Raw genomic sequence first — 21,772 nt, 5'->3', positions numbered from 1 at the left:
TAAACATAAAACTACCTCAACTGTTTATGTTCGTCTCTGTGGCTCAGAACGAGCGCAAAATCCTTTAAATAATTTGCTATTAAAAATTCGCCATTTGAGCCGAAGAGACGACGAAATGAAAAAATTGAGGTGCATTTATATTTATTTTGAGCTTACATGTAGACATTACTAGCAATATTGTTAGGGGTGGACCATTTGATTTTTGATGGGGGGGTTGCAGGATTTTTAGGCTGCTAGATATTTTTTTTTATTCTTCCAGCCCTGCAGGATTTTTTTTTAATCTCCATGTCCTTGCACGATATTTTTTTAATGGAAATTTAAAACACAAATTTTGAAGTTAACTTGAACGTCACCAGCCACTCAAAATTCACCCTATTAAAAGCCACCTTTACACGCAATGCCTTTTAAAGTTTACATCTTTCTTTCAAAGCAATAAAGAGTTTCATCTTTATTCAATGTGCAAAGAAATGCATCTCCACTAGCCTGGGGCCAGTGGATTTCCCTGTCAGGCTAGTGGATGTTATGCATCACTTGCCCACTGGGCAAGTGAACGTTTTTTCCTGCTGAAAATAAAGTAAGACAGGCCTACACGGACTCCCCATGTGCTTTTTGTGGTCGCGTCGCATTAGCGCCTTCTAATTATATTTTTGTTCTCACAAGCATGTGTTTAAAGGATCTACCCTTTTTTTTAAAAAAAGGAGCTGATCGGAGTGTTTTTTAAAATTTGTTTTCAGCGAAGGCTGATTTTGTATAAGGCTCCAATGCTCTTAAATAATTCGACAAAATTGTCAGGTCAGACATTTCAAGGTCATAGTTTTCGTCACTAGCACGATCGTCTGGCGTCATTGGTGGTGCGATGTCGTGATAATCTTCGACATCATTGTTTTGAGGTATTGTGCCAGAGAGTCGTGAACGACAAATATTACCGCAACTTTTTACAGTGGCTACAACAGGACCGGCGGTTTCGACTCTTCGCGAGTCTCTTCAGCTGTTGTTTGATGCTAGTGTTGCAAAGTTTCTCAGGGAAAGGTAGAGATGTTTTCTCAATTCCGTTCCCGAAAGAAAAATGTTTTTTTGACCTTTATAATGTGGACCGTTAGGGTAGAGGATCGAGTTTGCACTATTCCTATTGGTTCTTGATGTTGTTTAACAAACCAATCAGGTGCAGGGGATTTCGATCCTACTCATTGTGAAGGTGAGCTTGTGTTTTTGAGAAGGCTTGTTTTGCTGTATAGTAAGCCATAAAGGCTACTAAGACGCATAGTAATAGTTTGTTACGGTTTTCCGTCATAGTATTTCTTTATCCTTCGTAAGGAATGCGCTTAAAATGTTATTATTAAGCCTTATTTTGTGTTTTGTCTTTATCCTTCGTAAGGAATGCGCTCGTTTTTTTGCTCGTTTTTTTTTAAAAAAAGGTAGATCCTTTTAACAACATGCTTGTGAGAACAAAAATATAATTTGAAGGCGCTAATGCGACGCGACCACAAAAAGCACATGGAGAGTCCGTGTAGGCCTGTCTTACTTTATTTTCTGAAAAAATAAAATTGGTAGTTGACCCTTTGAATCGTCTTTTATATAGGTGCATGATCTTTAAAATTACAATATTTCAATTCCTAAATAATAAAACAATCGTGTTTTATTTATGTGCTACAGACTGTTAGTATTATTTTCTTGGCTTGAACATAGGCAATGAACACAAAAGTATGTTTTATAGAACTTTGCAAAAACACGGATTACCCAGAGGAAAAAAAAAAATTAAAAGCTTTTTGATATCTTTAATTGTCTTTTGTACTCGTGCACATACCCAGAGCATCAGTTTCACACGTTTGTATATTTTGAACCCGGCACATATACAATGTGGCCTGCCTTTACTCTTGTTTGTTCCATTTCCTTTTCTAGGTAAATCTTATTTTGTTACAAAAAAATACCTGCACACGACAACTGTTAAGGTGGGAATCTGAATGCATATTAAAATATCTTTGCATCATAACATCCTTCTAGATCAGAGGGTTCACTTTAATAGGAAATCTAATTGGTAAGTCACGCGCTTGCAAAATACCAAATCACGCTTCTCAAACTCATTAATAATTCATCAAGTTAAAACAAAGAAAATCATAGCCGTGACGGTGGATTGGATACCTGATCTTAATTAGCATAGATTTTTACGATTTTATTTCTCCGTTTGCTCCGTAGTTTTTGTTCCGATTGAGAAGATATATCAAACACTCGAGGCAGTGTTTCATCGGGTATCCAAACACCTCGAATTTCGTCAAAAATACTCCGCTGCGCGTCGTATTTTCAACTCTCTTCTCGGTGTTTGGATACCCGATGAAACACTGCCTCTCGTGTTTGATATATTACTTCAAAATATGTGATGCCTAGTTCCGTATCATGTGACTCACAGCTTCTTTTGGGGCCGTCACGCGTCACGCAAAAATCCTTTGCCACGCCCTGATTACGGCTGCTCGATATTTTTTTCCTTCTTAACAATTCTGCATGATATTTTTTTTAAACCAGAAGCACATGCTCGATATTTTTTTTGGGATTTGCACAACCCCCCATCAAAAATCTAATGGTCCACCCCTTACGATGATGAAAACCCTTTCGATATTCTAATACATTTCTTCATATTTCAAACATACAAACAGTCGCACCGCTTGTATGGGTACCCTGTGTTTTCCGAAGACACTCCGTTCCAGGTTATCGTGCGCCTGCGAATACAGCCGCCTCAAAACTCAGCGGCGGATACTTTTCAAAACAATGGCGGAACGATCGCACAGATTTGAAGCAATGGACCGTCGTAAATGAGTGCATTTTGGTTCGCAGTCGAGGTGCTTACCGGGAAAATATACGCAAGAGTACATTTCAAAGTGCTCCATGACAGTGCATTTTCACAGAAAAGATGACCACATCAGTGATGAACGGGCGAGCAAAGAGAGTGCTTGTCAAGGATTTTAAAGAAGGGCTTATTCAAAAGTTAGACGAACTCAGGAAATCGAACGTTCTATGCGATGTAACCATTCGAGCTGAAGGCCAAGATTTCCCTGCCCACCGATGTGTTTTGTCCATTGGCAGTCCGTACTTCCGCACTCTCTTCACAAGTGAATTGAAAGTGAGAGAAAACGAAGACAACCTCATAAAGCTAACAGACATAACATCTGAAGCCTTCACCAAGGTTCTTCAATATCTTTACACTGGCGAAGCGTACATCAACTCGGCTAATGCGCTAGATATCGTCGCCGCGGCTGATTACTTGATGATCCCGAGTCTGAAATTGGAAGCCTGTATTTTTCTGAAAGCATGCGCTGATTTTATGATTGATTCTTCGAATTGTCTGGCTTTAGAGTCCTTCGCTTCCAAGTACAATTGCAAGTTGTTCAAGCAGGCAGTAGTGTCTTACTTCCATGAAAATTTCGTGGCTGTGTCAATGTCTGAAGATTTCCAGTCGCTTGATTTACAGAAGGTCAAAGAACTGTTTTGTGATGACAAAATAAACGTGCCACAAGAAGAAGAAGTCTATAAAGCAATGATGAGATGGGTCAAACATGATCTGGAATCAAGAGAATGTGCTCTTCCTGAGTTGCTGAAATGTGTGAGGCTTTTCTCGATGTCAAAGGACAGCCTTTGCCAGATTCTTGAAGAAGAAGAGCTAATTAAGAAAAGCCCCAGCTGCACGAGTATTGTAGTCAGCGGACTGGACTACCTACGCTTCCCGGATCAATTCCAAGGCACTTCGCTTACACCTTGTTTGTCTGTAGGGGAAAATGTCGAATATGAGAATGTGGTAGTGCTCACTGGTGGACTAAAACCAAACAATGAATCACGTAACAACACTCACTCTTTTGCACTGTCAACTAAGCTATGGCAAAATTTGTCATCCACAGCACCAGAGTGTTGGAGGAATCATAATGCTGCAGTGTGCGGTGGACTCTTGTATGTGTTCGGAGGGAGTAGTTATTATTCCGAGATACATTCTTTTAACCCAAAACGAAGGAAGTGGAACTCGATAGGAGACTGTCATCTTGGTAAAGACTGTTCAGTCACCACTTTCAATGAAGTACTGTATTTAACAGGAGGTGAGGATGACTGGAATAGAACACAAATCTACTATCCCATTGTTGATAAATGGAAGGAAGTGGCTCCAATGAAAAGTGGCCGTGCTGGTCATTGTTCAGTTGTGCTGCAAAAACACATTTATGTTATTGCAGGTCACAATGGTAACACTTGTCATAACAGCGTCGAGTGTTATAACCCATCAACTGACCAATGGAAGATGATTCCAAGTATCTCAAACCCCCGCAGGTTTGCTGCTGCAGCCACATCAAGGGGGAAAATCGTTGTTGTTGGGGGATACAGTGACATGTCAGATTCACTGACCACAGAAGCCTCCTGTGAAACATTTGATCCAAGTACAAATGAGTGGAGCCTGGTCACCAGTCCTGCTTTTCCGCGTGCTGCCTGCGGCATTGTGAGCATGGATGACATTATTTACTTAGTTGGAGGACGAAATGAGAAACATTTTGCGAGAACTGTGGAGTGTTTTGATGTACAACACAATAAATGGCAGAACTTTGTTTTTATGGAGAACAGGCATCAGCGTTCACACCTTAGAGCATCATTACTAAAAGTACCCAGATATAATAGTCAACGAGCTGCAGCCAAGTTGTCTATCGCTCATTGAAAACGAGGGCGAGTAGTCTAGTTGTTCTTCATGTAGTAGAAACCCTACAGGATTGCAGTCCAAATTCTACATTTTTATGTATACTTTAAAGCCAAACATAAAAAAATTGCTTCTTTAAAGGACAACGTGCTGGCAATTGTGTTCTATCAGTGATTAGTATAAATGTACTAGGTTCTTTTACGAATGCTGTTCGCTGGTTGGCTACGCTACTCACTATCTATTCTGTTGTAGAAAGTGATTAGCCAAACAGCATGCGGTTACCAACAGAATGGCGTCCGCTTCTTCACTTTTCAAATTGTCTGTGAAGAAGGACCTGGATAATTTACTATTCGAGGCGATTCCAGAGAAGACAAGAACTGTAACGAGTTGTAGGCTTTATTTTCGTTCTCGTCTTGCTTGCACTCAAATTAAGGTATCACGGGTGAAGGAAAATTGGCGTTTTCGTTCCAAGTGAAATTGTGTGCAAACCATCAGTGGTAACCCCAATAAAGTATATATTTTCTGAAAGCTTATTGAATAAAGATTGTAATTTTGGATTTTGTTTTGATCATATAGACCATAATAAGCAACGTCAGCATTTTGTTAACAATTATGATGCCCATTCATTCACCCATTCAGGTGAGAGCCTAAACTTTTATGTGGAATTTGATCTACATATATTGGTCCAAAAAACGGTGTCTCAGACTTTTCTTTTCTTGCTCCATTAATTTTTTATAAACTTTCAAACTTTAAAATGGCGTTTTTAGGGCTTCTTTAGGATTAAAAATTCGTAAAAAGTTAATGGAGCAAGAAAAGAAAAATCTGAGACATCGTTTTTTAGACCAACATATGTAGATCAAATTCCATATAAAAGTTTAGGCTCTCACCTAAATGTGTTCTCAAATAAACCTTACGTTGCACAACATCATAATGGCAAACAAAATGCTGACTTTGCTTATTACGGTCTATGTGATCAAAACAAAATCCAAAACTTACAATCTTTATTCAATAAGCTTTCAGAAAATATATACTTTATTGGGGTTACAATAATGGTTTGCACACAATTTCACTTGGAACGAAAACGGCAATTTTCCTTCCGTGATACCTTAAGACTAGTAGTAGAACTGGTTTTAAGAATTTAGAATGAAATGCGAATTAAAAATACTGGGCAGGGTTGTTTGAAAGGATGATTGTTATTACAGGATTAGGTTAATGTTGGCCAGTTTTAAACCATATAACAAAATAATTAACAATTACAGAGACTACGAGCCCGAGTTTTCTATGAGCGAATAGTCAACAAGGCACCGCCAAGTTGACTATCGCTTGTGGAAAATGAGGGCGAGTAGTCTAATTGTTTTAGTAGAAACTCCTAAATGATTGCAGTCCAAAACGTACAATTTTATGCACTTCTAAGCCAAAAATCAAGAATAATTGTCTTTTTAAAGAGCAACGTGTGCGCGATTGTGTTCTATCAGTGAATAGAAAACAGTGTTAGAACCAATCAGATTTGCAGATTTCCAATAGAACACAACTGAGTTTCTACTTATAATAGGTAAAATTTAGTATACTTAAGAAAATTAGCAATAGAAATCGAATATTATTACACAGTAACTGTCATTACTGGAGGGCTTTTATTAAACCCATGAAATAACATCTGACAATTCGTGCTAAACAGTCATTAAGTAAACAAAAGAAAACAACGAGATTAGTTCCTACCTAACAGTATTTATTTGAGTAGTAATTATTTAAAGGTTGTAGTAAAATCACTAACAAAATTATATTATGCTAGACTTAATTTTGCCTGGAAATAATATTATGTAAAAATATTATGTATGGTTGCAAAGTGATAATAAAATGCATTTGTTGATTTTCCTTGTAATCAGGTTTTCTTTAACTTAAGGCTACACTATGCTAATTGAAAGAATTTTTAGATTCTATATTTCATGGTCACTCAATGAACATGTGTAAGATTTTTTTCATTTAACAACTAATACTGTAATGAAGATATGGCTCAGCCACTCCCCAATTGGTCGAAATGTGCAGTTCCAGAAAATATCTATACCCACCCCATGAAAGATCATTGGAAATTCTGCTAGGGTGGGGGTCCTCAAAAATCATAATTTTTAAAGGAAAGTATGGGGCTTAAATGGAATTTTGACAGGGGTGGGGGGGGGGGATTTAAACCATAAAACCCTTTCTGTTGGAGAGGAATGGATACCTTCTAGAACAACACATACACATGCAGCAACTGTCTATGTCATTAGCCAAACTAAATCGTCAACTCCAATCGCAGAAATTCTTGTCATTTATTACAAAATCCTGTCATTACCCCAGACAGGAAAAAAAAAACACAGGACTTGAGTCCACTTTAAAAAACACGTGACCTCGATTTGCTTCATATCTGAGCCGTGACATGGCAATGTGATACTGGTAAGCGGATACCTTGTTTTGACAGCTGTCAATTGACCATAACATGGATGTCCAATATCAAAGATGTAAGTCTGTGCAGACGGACGTTCGTACAGTCACATGGCTTCCAAATTTTCTCGGCTTGATGCAGCTCCGCTATCAAAATCGTTAAATCTGGCAGTCTCCGTTGCAGCAGCCTTTGTGGGATGTCACGCAACACTCGGAGAGCGTTGTGTGACATCCAAAGGAGACTAAACTTTGGGGTACATTCGTATCAGCTGTGACACTGGTTGAGTGGCGTTTTAATGGGCTAGGCAAGGACATTTTTGTCATTTCTGTCCACAGGGAGCCCTCACATCCGTTAAGAATATGAATAAAAGATTAACCTACCTTTATCGCGCGTGTTTTGTGGCGGCCATTTTGTCGCATTTTTTTTGTGGCGGCCATTTTGTCCAATTACAGGTATCCAAATCACTCAGAGCCTGCTCGGTTTATCCTCGGTGAGCGATCGGATCCTCCGAGAATTTACGAATTTTGCCGCCCGTCCCAGACTTCCGTAATATCGGTTCCAGACCTCGCACTAGCAGACCGCGCGCACATTAAAAATTCAAAATGGCCGCCACAAAACACGCGCGATAAAGGTAGGTTAATCTTTTATTCATATTCTAAACGGATGTGAGGGCTCCCTGTGTTCTGTCCACAAATCCTCCTGCACTTATGACTCAATAACGTAAGGAAGGCTTTGCATTTAAGAGGCAGTTGGAGAACGTTTAGTTTGAACAATGTTTCCAAGTTTTATCACGGGGATGCTTCAAAACCTTTGAGGGGTGATTCAGCTGACTTTTTTGTGAGGGGTGGGGGAGTTGGAAGACTTCTTCTTAGAAAGAATCGTTTTTTGCCACTGATCAACAAGGCAGATATTTTTTCAGTCTTTTTAGTATTTTTTCCCTCGGAGCTTACCATGCATGAATTTTTTTCCTCAATGTGGGAGCTGCAGGGAATTTTAAAAAGTCTTCCAATCCCTCCCCCGCCCTTTAAAAGTTAATTGGTTCGCCCCTTAAAGCCCTAATTTTAATTGAGAGTTCTTTGAATTGATTCAATTGCAACAACTACACTGTACTTGCAGTTTGTACATGATTTTTTTAATATTAGTCGTCTTAGTCCCTCAACACTTACTTAGCACTTGTGAACTCATAATTGCTTCAATGTGTGGCTTTATTCGTCTGATCTATACCTCCAGCTCACGTGGCTCCCTTACCGGAAATGGAATGGGTGCGTTTCGCTTTACTCGCCTTTTTGCGTTTTTCTATTGATTTTTTTTAGTGCATTATTTCATGTTTGTCATAAGTCCTTTGAAGAGAAAGGTTTACAACATTCAACTATCCAGCTGGGTATATGCCAAAGTTCATCGACTGAAATATCTAACCAGCTGAAGTCCTGTTGAAATGAAGGCAGTGTTCCTCCTAAGAAAGCGGAATTAGCCATCAAAAAGGGTGCGTCAAACCAATTATGGGTAAATAGGATATATTTACACTTATTTTGCAGTTAAGTAGGGCGACGAGGACAGAGACCTTCAGATGGCTGAGAAGGGAAATTTGTCCTTTGCACCTAACGGTCACCCAAAGAGCACTATAAACAGCAGATCCCGTCTCCTCCCTTGTGTCCGACTTCAAATCCATCAGGTGTGGCAGTGACTGCTGCTACTACATTAACGACTCACGAACGACTCAGTCAGCTATTGAAAAACAAAATTAAAACCTACCAAATATTTTCGCTCGCGCACGACTGGTTGAAAAGCGTCACGTGACACAATATGCCCCAACTAAAATTGGGGAACATTCGAGTGATGTTTCCCATTATTAAAAACTAGCAATGATATATCGCAATTCCTGAGCTTTGACTGGTTAACAGGCAATGGTATTTATGAGCACATATACTATTGACCACAAATATGGTAGGCGATATGCGTCAATGAAAACAGCTGGGGAGCTCTAATATTGCAATTCTTTGGGCGTTTTTAATAAAACAATTATTCCACCCGCGCTTGTTGGATATGAGATCGTTATAGCCAACTTGGCGCATGCGCTTCGTTGGCTATCTACCATCCCATATACAACAAGCGCTGGTGGAATAATTGTCAAGTATTTTAACTTTGTGATTTATGTACGCGCGTTCTGTTTTCGGCCCTGGTAAACTGTTAAGTTGAATAGAACTAAACATTTTGAACTGACCAACAATATTTTGAACGTCAACAGAATTATCTTAACGTTTTAAAGGTTTGAGAGAAGGTTTCCCAAAGTAAGCGGCCTTGAGTAAAAATATTTGAAGGATAATAAAAACAATAGCCTCCATTTGGCGCAAAAATATGCACGGATATTTGTCCGCAGACATTACCTGTTCCTCGAGGCTCAAAGTCTGTTCGCTTCTCGGAACAGATAATGTCCACGGACAAATATCCGTGCATATTTTTGCGCCAAATGGAGGCTATTCTCCAGTTTCTGGGGAGACCGCTAGAAGCTTCTAGGAGGGTGGCAGGTTTGCCTTTCATCACATGGACAACTAGAGAAACATCTAATCAAAATTGGTTCCAATCGAATTTAAGCTAATCGCTTTCAAGTAGCGCAATGTCTACACAAATAGCATAGAGGAGAACATGATGCTTTGACTGGTATATTTTAACGTCAGTGAATCAGATTCCCAGCGAGATTTCTGCGGCCTGGATGACCTCAAGACGACGCGAATAAAAAAAAAATCAACTCGAATAGTTATTTTCCTTCCATAAGAGAAATTACAATTAGACAATAGGTAGATAATTAAAATGTCTTTAATGGTTATGACCATTTTATATTAGTGTTCTATTCAATACCAATACTGTGAATGAAACGACATCCAACTTAGACACTGGCTTAGAATCAGTACGCTATACAAAAAAATTAGACTAGTTCCAACATTGTCTGAAAAGTTCATACATTATTTAATTCTCTTTATGGTAAGAAGTCTAAGTATATTTGTTCGGTTTTAAGCCTCAAAGTAGCAGGCGGATAGCTGACAGTTTTCTGGTAAATTAGGCAAACATTTTAGTCTGCCCTGACAAATTGACCAGGGAAAGTCTGACTTTATTCTGTGGGAAGTAGAAACTTCACTGTAACATGCTTTTATACGATGCCAACCATTTTGGAAAAAAGCAATAAAACAGTAAACATAAGAAAGAAGACCACACAGACTTCTTCAAAAATCCCTGGGAGGTGGGAAGAAATTCCACATGAAGGGGCGCGGATGCTCGTCGTCTCCCTTAGGGGTGCAAACAGCAGATTTTGACTATCACTTTAAAAGGGTGTTCACTGATGTTTTTCACTTTAAGAGATATCATTTAGGGTTGCACGGATAGAAACATTAAAACACCCTCATACTAAATTCCTGGTTTAGAGATCTAAATGTCATGAGATCTGTAAAATGTCTTCAAAGAGGAAAGGCTAGTACAATGTCAATATCTTTATTGTTTTTTAAGTCACTGTAACTCTTATTTGTGTATCTGTTTTAGAAAAGAATCTCTTAAGGGTCTTATAATGCATGAGCCATGTGCAGATTGGTCTTCGTTAGGGAGGTTCATTCAAATTTTCTGACGAGCATCCATCGCGCCCCCCAGTGCAAAATTTGCCCTTGACTGACAAAGGACCTGCTCAGAGAAAAAATTATTTGAGGCTTGTTTTTTTTTATCTTGTACCATTGTAACCACATGTAATAATGTCATATTACCACTAGTATTCTTTTTTATATCACATACTGTTAAAAAATACAAGAAATCTGATCGACCCTTATATTGCAAAAAAGTCTATAAATTACTATATTTTCTACTGGTTCCATAAATGTAGATATTAAGCTAACCACATGTCATATTACCACTAGTATTCTCTTTTATCACATACCGTTCAATACACAACAAATCTGATCGACCCTTATATTGGAAAAAGTCTATAAAGTATTACGTTTTCTACTGGTTCCTAAAAATTTCGATAGTAAGCTGTGGGGATTATTTTCGTTCAAAAAGTCTTTTTGGTGGGCAGGCCTTTTTTTTAGTGCAGGGGGTCGGGGAAGGATGTTTTGCGTCTGAGACTGTGGGGGTTTATGTTCAGGGGGGAGGGGGGAGGTCCTACTATCCAAATTTGTCGGTATTCTTTTCATCCAATCAATACTCAGATTATTTCTACTGGTATTCATGTTAATCTTGTGCTATGTTTACATACAATGTGTCAGAAGACTGTGCAGGTTCAATATACAGCTATTTTAATTAACATTGTATGAAAGCTTCAAGCTTACGCGAGAAGATCGAAAGGTAGTATGGGTAGATGTAGAGGGCTGATGTGTACGCTGAAGACCAATCAGATATAACGATGAAGCAAACTCACTTGATTTCGTCCTTTAATTTTTTCTTCAGAAATTTTAAATCAAGTTGCTTTTAGCCGTATTGGATTTCAAAAGAATTTTTCAAACTTAGAGCCATATAAAAGGACCGGATAAAGTAGTAGATTTTCTTAACACCGATGTGCAAAATTTCAACAATACCCAGACATAAATTACGAAATAGCTGTATATTAGCACTTCCACAGTAGTCTTTCTATCATTTTAATTATAACCCTAATAGAGGGACAACCAGAAGCTATTAGAGTACAAGCTTCACACGAATACAAGTTGCCTTCACATGATCACAAAGTGAACTGACTGGAGTCCACAAGGCATGCTAACTGTGTGTCTTCAACCATAGAAGGAGCATCTAAAAAAATAAAAAGTTTGTTAGAAACAGCATCCATTGGCAGCTCTAAAACCAGGATGGTTACTTGAAAAATATTTCAAATGTAGCAGAAATTGATGCGACTTACTGAGTTCATGGCAAACTGGACTGACTAGGTGATTGACTTGGTACATGGCTGGCTGACTGACTGGGACTGACCAACTATCTGACTAAGGGCCTGTTTACATGATTCCGGAATGACTTTCATTCCGGAACGAGTTCATTCCATCCCCATACATTCCTCTGTATCTGTTTACATGATACGGAGACGAAAGTCAAGTCATTCCGGAATGAGTTCATTCCGGTTTTCATTCCGGAATGAAATTTTCGTTCCGGAATGACATCTCATTCTGGTATCATGTAAACACAGAACGAATTTCGTTCCAAGATGAAACCGCATCTCATGAAACCGCAAACGGAGACCACAGTTTGTGCTCAGAGAGAAAAAGGGTAAGAGTATTTCCTGTTTAGCCCAAAGAAGCAGCCCTACGGTTAAATTTCTCGTTAAAATTGCAGAAATGGTCATAAATGGGGACAATAACATGTTTGAGCGAAACATGCGCCATCTTTGTTTTTGATCTCGCGCGAAAACCACTCACGTGAAAAAGCCTAGGTTGAGCCGGTCGACTCTTTCATGTGAATGCAGAACGAACTTCATTCCGGAATGAGTTTCGTTCCGGAATGAAAGTCATTCCGGAATCATGTAAACAGGCCCTAAGTAAACAAAACTCCCGGAACAGTCCGTCCATCTATTTGCCTGGCTGACTGACTAACAGACTGACTGACTGACAAAGTCATTTCACTGACTGACTAATAATCTGAGGACATAACAGGAAATTAAACTATTGCTTGATTAACTGACTTACAAGACATCTGACCGACCACAAATTATGCAAAATGCACCAAAAAGCAATACAAAATTCCTGGGCGTATAACTCACTCATGACAAAATAATCATCTCCTTTGCCAATCTCAGTCCGTGCCTCTTCCACGGCATGCTTCACGGCGAACAAACATGCACAGGACATGCACAAAGGAGGTTCTCCCACAGCTAAAGGAAGATAAATAAACGACTCATTAATGAGCATTATCCTGGGTACTTTAACAGTCGTTTGCATTTTATTATTCTGGTTTTAAACTTGATAAGCAGCCCAGATCGCCAATGGAGCGTGTCTACAAGTTATTCAACATAATGTCCAATTCTTCAACAGATTAATCAGTTTGATGATGAAAATTCATTTGAAGATCAGAAAAAAGGCCACCCCCCCTGGACCTGACACATGTTATGTTGAATATAGTTGTCATTAGGCGCATTTCATAGAGGGAACTGACCATTAGGAATCCATGTGACGTCAGAAAGTCCAGAATACTATTTATAAATGTCAAAAGTTTTGTCTCTGACAAACTACTGAGCTCATGTTTTCGGTAATGATGTTAGGGTGCATAGCCACGATTCAGTTCAGTTCAAAGTAGATCCACGTCTTTGTCACCTTTGGACCTGAGAATGCCGAGTGGATTGGGAGCATTCTTCAGAAGTGTCACCCTGAAGTCAATCGGTATGTCCTTTGAACAGGGAGGCTTGTACTCCTGGTATTGTAAAGAAAAAAAAACGTCATCAAAAGAAATGAAGACAGGAATATTAAGGGGCAAACACTCACCAAAAAATAGCCGTAACAATGATTGGTTCGACGCATTTGCTCATTTGCATTCTGGTCGTGACAATTGTCTGCTTATTTTTATGATAACTCGAGAAAAAAACTTGGAAACTGGCTGAAGTCAAATGAAAGCCCTTACCCATGTTCCACTGGTGAGATTTCGTCCTGTTTTAGCATCGTAGATGATCTTCTCTGTTAACCAAAACCCAAGCCCCATCACAAATGCTCCCTCCACCTGGCCTACATCCAGTTCGGGGTTCATGCTGATAACAGAAAAAAAATCACACCGTAAACAAGACATTTACTCAAAATTGTTAATTCCATTTTTCTATATCGTGGCACAGTAAACGTGAGAACACTGTTAAAGGGCAAGCTCTCTCAAATTGAAATATACAGTTTTCTCAAAAATTTGAACAGCAGAACAGATTTGACAAAACGGAAAAAAATTCCTGGGTCTTTTGTTTTCATTTCAGTGCATTTTCAATAACAATTGCTGCAACTTTTGCGAGCGAACGAAAACCGCAGCATTCCAGCAGGTCTCGTTGATCACTGCTCACTTTAGAACAGTTAATAATCTCTTTGATTGGACCTGTGTATCCAAAGATGACCACTGAGGCCAATTCGGAAGCCGTGTTTATATTTGGTACATGCTCTCAAGCGTCATACTACAATTCACCTGTCAGAGTAATTAGTGGTAGAGTATCTTCGCGTAGCTTACGCATAGTGTAAATCATTGTGTCAAACAAATTTCTTAGTTAACGCTTGCTAGATTTGATAAATGAAAAAAGTTTTGAGTCAATGTTCCTAAACAGAAAATATTACTTCTAAGCGAAGGGTTGTAGTCACAAACAGGAACACTCTTTTAATCTCTGACTGTTGTAAGAAGCAAAAACACTTCCATTTTTTGGAAATCGCTCTGTAAAGGAGATTTTTTCAGCAGTTGATCCAATTACAATTTGAAATTCTGCAAGTGAAAAGACTGATATTTTTTATTCAAAATACTTCATGACGTTTTTACCTTTGTCCACAGTCATTAAGTATATCTGTACGTAAGATCTCTCTTTCTCCTGTCAGCACGTCAAGCTCCACTTCAACACATGTCACTCCATAAGTGTTGTAAGCATAAGGTCCTTGAGTTTGGACTATGGACCTGGGAGACGAAGACGACTGTACATTAGAACACCTTGATTTTCGTACGGATCAAAGATTTAATTCAGTTTGCGTTAAACACAGCTTTTAATGGTCTGAAATCATCATGTAGCTGACGATTCATCGGCAAATAAATAGTAACTAAACTAAACAAGAGATGCAAGAATCACCACGTTTACGCAGCCAAATATCTGTGTCACACAGTGATTAACTGAGCAAATAACAAAAAATGAATTTACTGAGCAAACGCCAGATCCCTGCTCCGCATTGTTGTTTTAACAAGAGCAACATGCGTCTCACTGATAAACGTTTCATAATTTCTCTTTTAATTGGAACAAAGAGAACCCAAAATTTCTTAGAGTGGTTTTCTAACTACTGTCAGCATTAAACCAAAACCAACTAAATCACATCTGGCCAATTACAATGCGCCCAACTACTACAATCAGCCAATCAGAGCTTGTACTGAGAAAAGCTGTGCAACGCGGGTGCCAAGCGCGGGAAAAGTCAAGAACTCAACTCACGATTGACCATGTAAAGTCAGAAAAGAAGTCCGATAATGGCTCTTGGTCAGAGTCATTCCGTTTAACTGCGCCTTTCAACAACACGCACACAAAAAGTTCAATACCCATTTAACGATTGCATGTCTCACTGTCGTCAAAAACTATTACAACGACAATCAACAATACTTGATAAAAAAAAAAAAAACTGACAAAAAATGGACCAAAATCTACCAGTCAAAGTGCGCGGTAATGTAAAAATCCATTTAAGTGAACTGATAGTTCCGCTAAGGTGATTGACGGCGGCAGCTGAAATGCAACTTTTAGCATGTAATTCAGTGAAAGACACGGTAATATCACTGACTCAGTTGCGAGGTTTCCATCATTTGAATTTTGAGACCGCCGGTTATAACTGAATCGACTAATGGCGTGTTAGTATGCTTAAATAAGTTACAGTTATACGACTTACATGAACTTAGCTGATAAGTCGACGCCACTGTTGTAGCATTTGGTAATAATATCAGCCCAAGAAGATCCAGATGGCATGGCTTGTCTGATTGGATCAATCACTTTGTTTAACATGTCACAGCAACCCATAACGGCCTGAATAAGAAAAAATTCACACATGAATAAATGAAGAGATGGGGGAGGGGGGGGGGGCACCATATGAAAGGGACGGGGATGCTCGCCGTCTCGCTTAGGGGTATAAATTTCGGACTTTGGGTCTCGCTTAGGGTGTTCTTGGCAAAATGGCAATATTTTAAGCCGTCAGGGTCTCGTTTAGGGTTACACACGAAGAAATATACAAATATAGATTCTCTTTCAGAATTTTGGTATCTTTTAGGGGTCTAAAATAGCTTCAGCCACGCCCAAATTGGTCTCTTTTAGGGGTTATTTTCAAAATTTCCGACGAGCATCCCCGCCCCTACAATATGGGAGTCCCCCCCCCCCCCCCGAGGGAAGAGATGATCCTCGCAGTTATGAACAGTTGTGAAAAAAAGCCTGAAAAAATCAGGCTTGTCGGGACTCGGTGCAGCGCTCTAACCAATTGAGCTAACAAGCCAACTAGGAGTTGGTCATTAAATTGGTAACCGGGAAAGATGAAGATTAAATTTAATAATAGATATATGAAATCATATATTTGAACTGCGGATGAAGAATAAATGAAGAGATGATCCTCGCAGTTATGAAAGGACGTTTTCAGTTGCTTGCTTCAGCACCACTGTACAAGGCACTTTATATTTCTTGCAAAATTGTTACATTGTGACTGTGATAATTATTGATTCGATTGTTAGTAGTAGTAGTAGTAGAAGCAGGAGCAGGAGCAGGAGCAGGAGCAGGAGCAGGAGCAGGAGCAGGAGCAGGAGCAGGAGCAGGAGCAGGAGCAGGAGCAGGAGCAGGAGCAGGAGCAGGAGCAGGAGCAGGAGCAGGAGCAGGAGCAGGAGCAGGAGCAGGAGCAGGAGCAGGAGCTGGAGCTGGAGCTGGAGCTGGAGCTGGAGCTGGAGCTGGAGCTGGAGCTGGAGAATTTAGCGCACCAAGCGTAAAATCTTCCCCGATATAACGATATTACAGTATTAAATATAAACTGAATTCATACAATCGAGTGCAGTAATCTGTAACGTTTCTGTCAACAGATTTCAGTTCTCCCTCTTTATCCTCCTTGTCATTTAATAGTTCTGTCAATTTTAGTATCTTTGACACGTTTTTGTGACCAGATGTATACGTCGCCGGGATTTAAAGGCCGATGATTTGTCATTTGATTTGTCTGATTTGTTCCTGCATTTTCCTGTAACTTTAATTATTTGATACTCATTACAAGTTTAATTAAATAATATGCAGTAAAAAAGTACTTTTTAATTTTACCCCGATATAACGATATTTTCGGCAATTTTACGGTCACATAAATCATGAATCAGAAAGGAGAATGGTAAAGTACGGCGTTCCTCAAGGATCAGTACTGGGTCCGACTCTGTTTTCACTATTTTGCAATGACCTCCCGGATGTAACTGAAGGTGAAGGGGACTTACGTATGTACGCGGATGACACTACCATTTATGCATCCGCACAGACCCATGAAAAGGTTGCAGGGAAGCTAAACGCCATTCTAGAGAGATTATACAAGTGGTGCTGCAAAAACCAGCTAACTCCACATCCAGGGAAGACCGAGTATATGATGTTATCCCGAGGCCGGCATTTCATTGGACCTCTAGGGCAGGTATCACTTGGAGGTAATCCGATAAAACTGGTGACTTCTTCCAGATGTTTGGGCGTTCACCTGGATAATGAACTCAAATGGGACACTCATGTAAACGCTCTCATTAAGTCAAACACCCAGAAGCTAAACTTGCTACGATCTATGCATTTCCTACCTGTTAAACCAAAAACTGATTTCTACTTTAAAGTCATCTTACCATCTGTTACATACGGCATAATTGTATGGGGTTCTTGCGGCAGTACTCTCTTTAAAGAACTTGAGAAGATTCATGTTCGTGCCGCAAAAATAATTCATAAATTAGACTGGTGTACACCCTCTGTGGATGTCCTTCAAAGGGTAAAATGGCGAACGCTAGAAACTAACTATAACACTAAAATTCTAACTCTAGTATACACAGTATTTGAAGGAACTGCTCCATTGGGTATCCAATTTCTTTTTCGGAAGCAGCATAGTATATATGACCTGAGACGTCAGAACTGCTTAGTCTTGCCCAAGTCAAAAACTAACCTTAAACTGAAATCAGTTTCATACATTGGCGCAAAAAGGTGGAATAATTTGCCCAATGCCTGGAGGGCTAAAGAAAGCTTAGCTTCCTTCAATAGGGAATGTTCTGTCACGCTATCGCATGAAAATATCGCGTGAGAATATTTATCGTTTGTACTGTCACGCTAGCTGTCGCGTGTCTATTTTTTTTATTGCATGCTTTCCGCTCATATGTAATTCGCGCCCTTTACGCTTTTAAAGATAGTTATCTGTCACAATATTCTACTATTGGACAATATTATTAGCTTAGGATTTCCACAAGAACAATGAACAATCTATAATTTTAAATCAGTTCGAGAAGCTATCGTACACGAGCCCATGTAAGTTCTTTCTGTTTTTACCTCGCTATTAAATTGTTAAGCATATCGACGGTTTGAGGTTAGACTGCCATATCGGAGCCAAGTTAGTATCGGCCGAGGTATCGGAACAGTAAAAAGAACACTCCAGAACACTCCATGGAACTCCAGAACACTCTGAAGACGTGTTCTGGAGTTAAGGAGACCAAAGGGAGACGTGGGCAAGGACTAATAATAGAATCTATTGACCAGCGCATACAATGTCATCTTCCAACGCTCACAGAGTGCGACGAAATCCCAAATAACCGAGAAGAAATTCCAACTCCGCAAGTAGCGCAAGCGCATCCACACCTGATGCATATTGCAAAGGAAATTCCAGAACTCGACGACCACGCAGAGATTCTACTACTTGTCGGTCGAGACATTCCCTCCCTCCACAAGGTCCATGAGTCACGCAACGGATCCAGAAACGCACCTTGGGGTCAGAGGCTAGAGTTAGGCTGGGTAGTTATCGGAAACGCCTGCCTGAATGGTGCCCACGAACCAGAACATATCTCTACGTTCAAAACCCAAGTGCTTCACGATGGACAGCCTTCACTGTTCGTACCTTGCCCCAACCGTTTCCACGTTAAACACGGCACCACCTCAGCGGCGTGGGGCGACCAAGAAGAAGACACGCCCTTCTTTGGCAGCGCATTTGACGACGGCTTGGCACGCAACATGTTCGTGCGAACGCAACACGACAACAAACCAGGAACGTCTACTGAAGACCGAAGGTTTCTAGAAATCATGGAGCATGGCATGACGAAGGACGAAAACGGCAGTTGGGAGGCACCACTACCCCTACGCCATGCAGTAAAAGACCTCCCCACTAGTCGTGGCAACGCCATGAAACGCCTGAAGTCTACTCGTCGAACTCTTGATAGAAAACCAACTATGAAGGCCCAGTACTTTGCCTTCATGCAGAAAATCTTCGACCATGACCACGCCGAACTCGTACCAGCAGAAAGCTTAAACTCCAGCAAACCGTGTTGGTACCTGCCACACTTTGGAATTTATCATCCGAAAAAGCCAGACAAGATACGGGTCATCTTCGACTCAGCAGCTGAATGTAACGGAATATCGCTCAACAGTCTCCTATTATCTGGTCCCGACTTGACAAACGGCCTTCTCGGAGTGCTCTTACGATTTCGTCAGAACCCAGTTGCAATGGTAGCCGACATCGAGCAGATGTTTCATTCTTTTAAAGTCAAAGAGTGCCACAGAGATTTGTTAAGATTCCTATGGTACGAGAACAACGACCCTAATGGCGAGATAACGGAGTACAGGATGAAAGTCCACATATTTGGCAACTCATCATCCCCGGCAGTAGCGAACTACGGCCTGCGCAAAACCGCGGAGGTCGGACAGAACGAGTTTGGTTCTGACGCGAAGGCCTTTGTACACAGAAACCTTTTACGTAGATGACGGCCTTCACTCAGCTCCAACCACTGAAGACGCAATAGATTTGCTGAGACGCACCCAAACCATGTTGGCCACAGCGAACCTTCGCCTACACAAAGTTGCCTCGAGTCATGCGGAGGTCGTGGAAGCGTTCCCGTCCGAGGATCACGCGAGCGGCCTTCACAACTTAGATTTCAGCAAAGGCCCAATCCCAGTACAGCGTTCGCTTGGAGTGTATTGGGACTTAGAGTCCGATGCCTTCACCTTCCGAGTTTCACTGGATGAGAAACCGTTCTCACGGCGAGGAGTCCTGTCAGTAACTAACAGCCTCTACGACCCTCTGGGTCTCGCAGCCCCAGTAATCATTAAAGGGAAGCAGCTTCTAAGGTCAATGACCACTGACCTCAATGCCTCACATTCGGACACGTGGGATGCCCCACTGCCTGCAGAACACAAGCCTGCTTGGGAGAACTGGTGTAATTCCCTTCGGTCACTAGAGGAACTCAAGGTTCCCCGCTCCTACAGTAACAAACCTCTCCGAACTGCAGCGCGAACAGAGCTCCACACCTTCGGCGACGCCTCAGAAAAGGCCATCGGTGCTGTCTCATACCTTAGAACAATCCAACCCACCGGTGAAGTGCAAGTAACCTTTGTGCTCGGCAAGGTTAAGCTCACGCCAGCCCACGCAACAACCATACCTCGTCTAGAGCTTTGCGCGGCGGTAATGGGCGTTGAGTTGTCGGAGCTCATTACTGAGGAACTCGAAAGGAAGCCGGACTCAGTGACATTCTACTCAGACAGCAAAGTCGTCTTAGGATACATCACGAATGACTCGCGCCGGTTCTATGTTTATGTGAGCAACCGCGTCGAACGAATTCGAAGAACCTCAGCACCACAACAGTGGCGCTATGTTTCCACACAACAGAATCCAGCGGATCTAGCTACTCGATCGGTGGAAGCAAAGGACCTTAAGGAGAGTACGTGGCACACTGGACCAAAGTTCTTGTACAACAGCGACCTAACGACCTCAATTCAAGAGGGAAACATTGCAGCAGAAGTGCTGGCTGATGACCCCGAAGAGCGCTCAGACGTAAAGGCACTAGCGACTAAGGTGGAGCCCTGCACGAGTCTTGGATCGGAGCGTTTCTCAAGATTCTCCCAATGGTCCACGCTACAAGGAGCGGTCGCAAAGCTCATCACAGTCGCACAGTCACACAGCAAAGCCCGAGCAGAGGAGGAAGTCCCTTCAACGCTAGTATATGAGCAAGCCAAGGTCATAATCCTTAGAAGCGTCCAGTACGAAGCCTTCAGGAAAGACATCGAGTGTCTAAAACGTTCAGAAAAGCTTCCCAGCACCAGTCTCTTAGCAAACTTGTGCCCCGTCCTCGACAAAGACGGACTACTTCGTGTTGGTGGCAGACTAAATGAAGCAGACATCAGTAATGGAGAACGCCACCCTCTCATCCTGCCAAAGTCGTGTCACACCTCGGAGCTCATCATCAACCATTATCATTGCAAAGTACAGCATCAAGGAAGAGTCTTTACCCACGGCTTAATTCGAAGCAGCGGCTACTGGATCATTGGAGGAAAAAGAATGGTGAACAGCATCATCGACAAGTGCCTTAAGTGTAAGAAATTAAGAGGCCAGCGCCAGACTCAGAAAATGGCCGATTTACCAGTCGATCGCGTCAGCCCTGCACCCCCATTCAGCTACGTAGGACTCGATGTATTCGGCCCATGGCAAGTCTGCGCTCGACGCACCAGAGGAGGTCTCTCTAACGCCAAACGTTGGGCTGTACTGTTTACATGCCTGTCGAGCCGAGCCATCCACATCGAAGTCATCGAATCCATGGACACCTCCAGTTTTATAAACGCCTTGCGCAGATTCCTAGCGCTACGGGGGCCAGTGATTCAAATACGCTCCGATTGTGGCTCCAACTTTGTAGGCGCGCGCAACGAACTCCAGGGTGTACTGACACCTTCTGACGTCAGCACCACACGGAGTTACTTACTCAAGGAAGGATGCGAGTGGGTCTTCAATCCACCCCACGCGTCCCACGCCGGCGGAGCTTGGGAGCGAATGATCGGAGTAACGAGACGTGTACTCGAGGCTGTA

The 21,772-nt window shown here is 41.3% G+C and overlaps 2 protein-coding genes across 2 annotated transcripts in view; one reads left to right on the top strand and one right to left on the bottom strand.

The window, feature by feature from the left end:
• Nucleotides 1-2,784: 2,784 nt before the first annotated feature.
• Nucleotides 2,785-5,215, top strand: LOC144650722 (kelch-like protein 7). The gene has a single exon (XM_078510459.1). The coding sequence runs from the start codon at nucleotides 2,903-2,905 to the stop codon at nucleotides 4,679-4,681; it is 1,779 nt and encodes a 592-aa protein (XP_078366585.1). The 5' UTR covers nucleotides 2,785-2,902; the 3' UTR covers nucleotides 4,682-5,215.
• A 4,658-nt stretch (nucleotides 5,216-9,873) lies between these two features.
• Nucleotides 9,874-21,772, bottom strand: part of LOC144650736 (xanthine dehydrogenase/oxidase-like) — a 44,791-nt gene continuing 32,892 nt past the window's right edge. Inside the window, exons 36-41 of the mRNA XM_078510476.1 lie at nucleotides 15,629-15,762; nucleotides 14,532-14,663; nucleotides 13,653-13,776; nucleotides 13,349-13,445; nucleotides 12,799-12,909; nucleotides 9,874-11,840 (exon numbers count right to left, since the gene is read on the bottom strand). Of these exons, the coding sequence (XP_078366602.1) occupies nucleotides 11,773-11,840; nucleotides 12,799-12,909; nucleotides 13,349-13,445; nucleotides 13,653-13,776; nucleotides 14,532-14,663; nucleotides 15,629-15,762 (666 nt within the window). The 3' untranslated portion in view covers nucleotides 9,874-11,772. The remainder of the gene's footprint in view (nucleotides 11,841-12,798; nucleotides 12,910-13,348; nucleotides 13,446-13,652; nucleotides 13,777-14,531; nucleotides 14,664-15,628; nucleotides 15,763-21,772) is intronic.

The sequence above is a fragment of the Oculina patagonica genome, chromosome 4 (assembly GCF_052425735.1).
Source record: "Oculina patagonica isolate OP01 chromosome 4, crgOcupat, whole genome shotgun sequence".
In the NCBI taxonomy this organism is placed as follows: domain Eukaryota; kingdom Metazoa; phylum Cnidaria; class Anthozoa; order Scleractinia; family Oculinidae; genus Oculina; species Oculina patagonica.
This window is presented reverse-complemented; position numbering and strand designations above follow the sequence as displayed.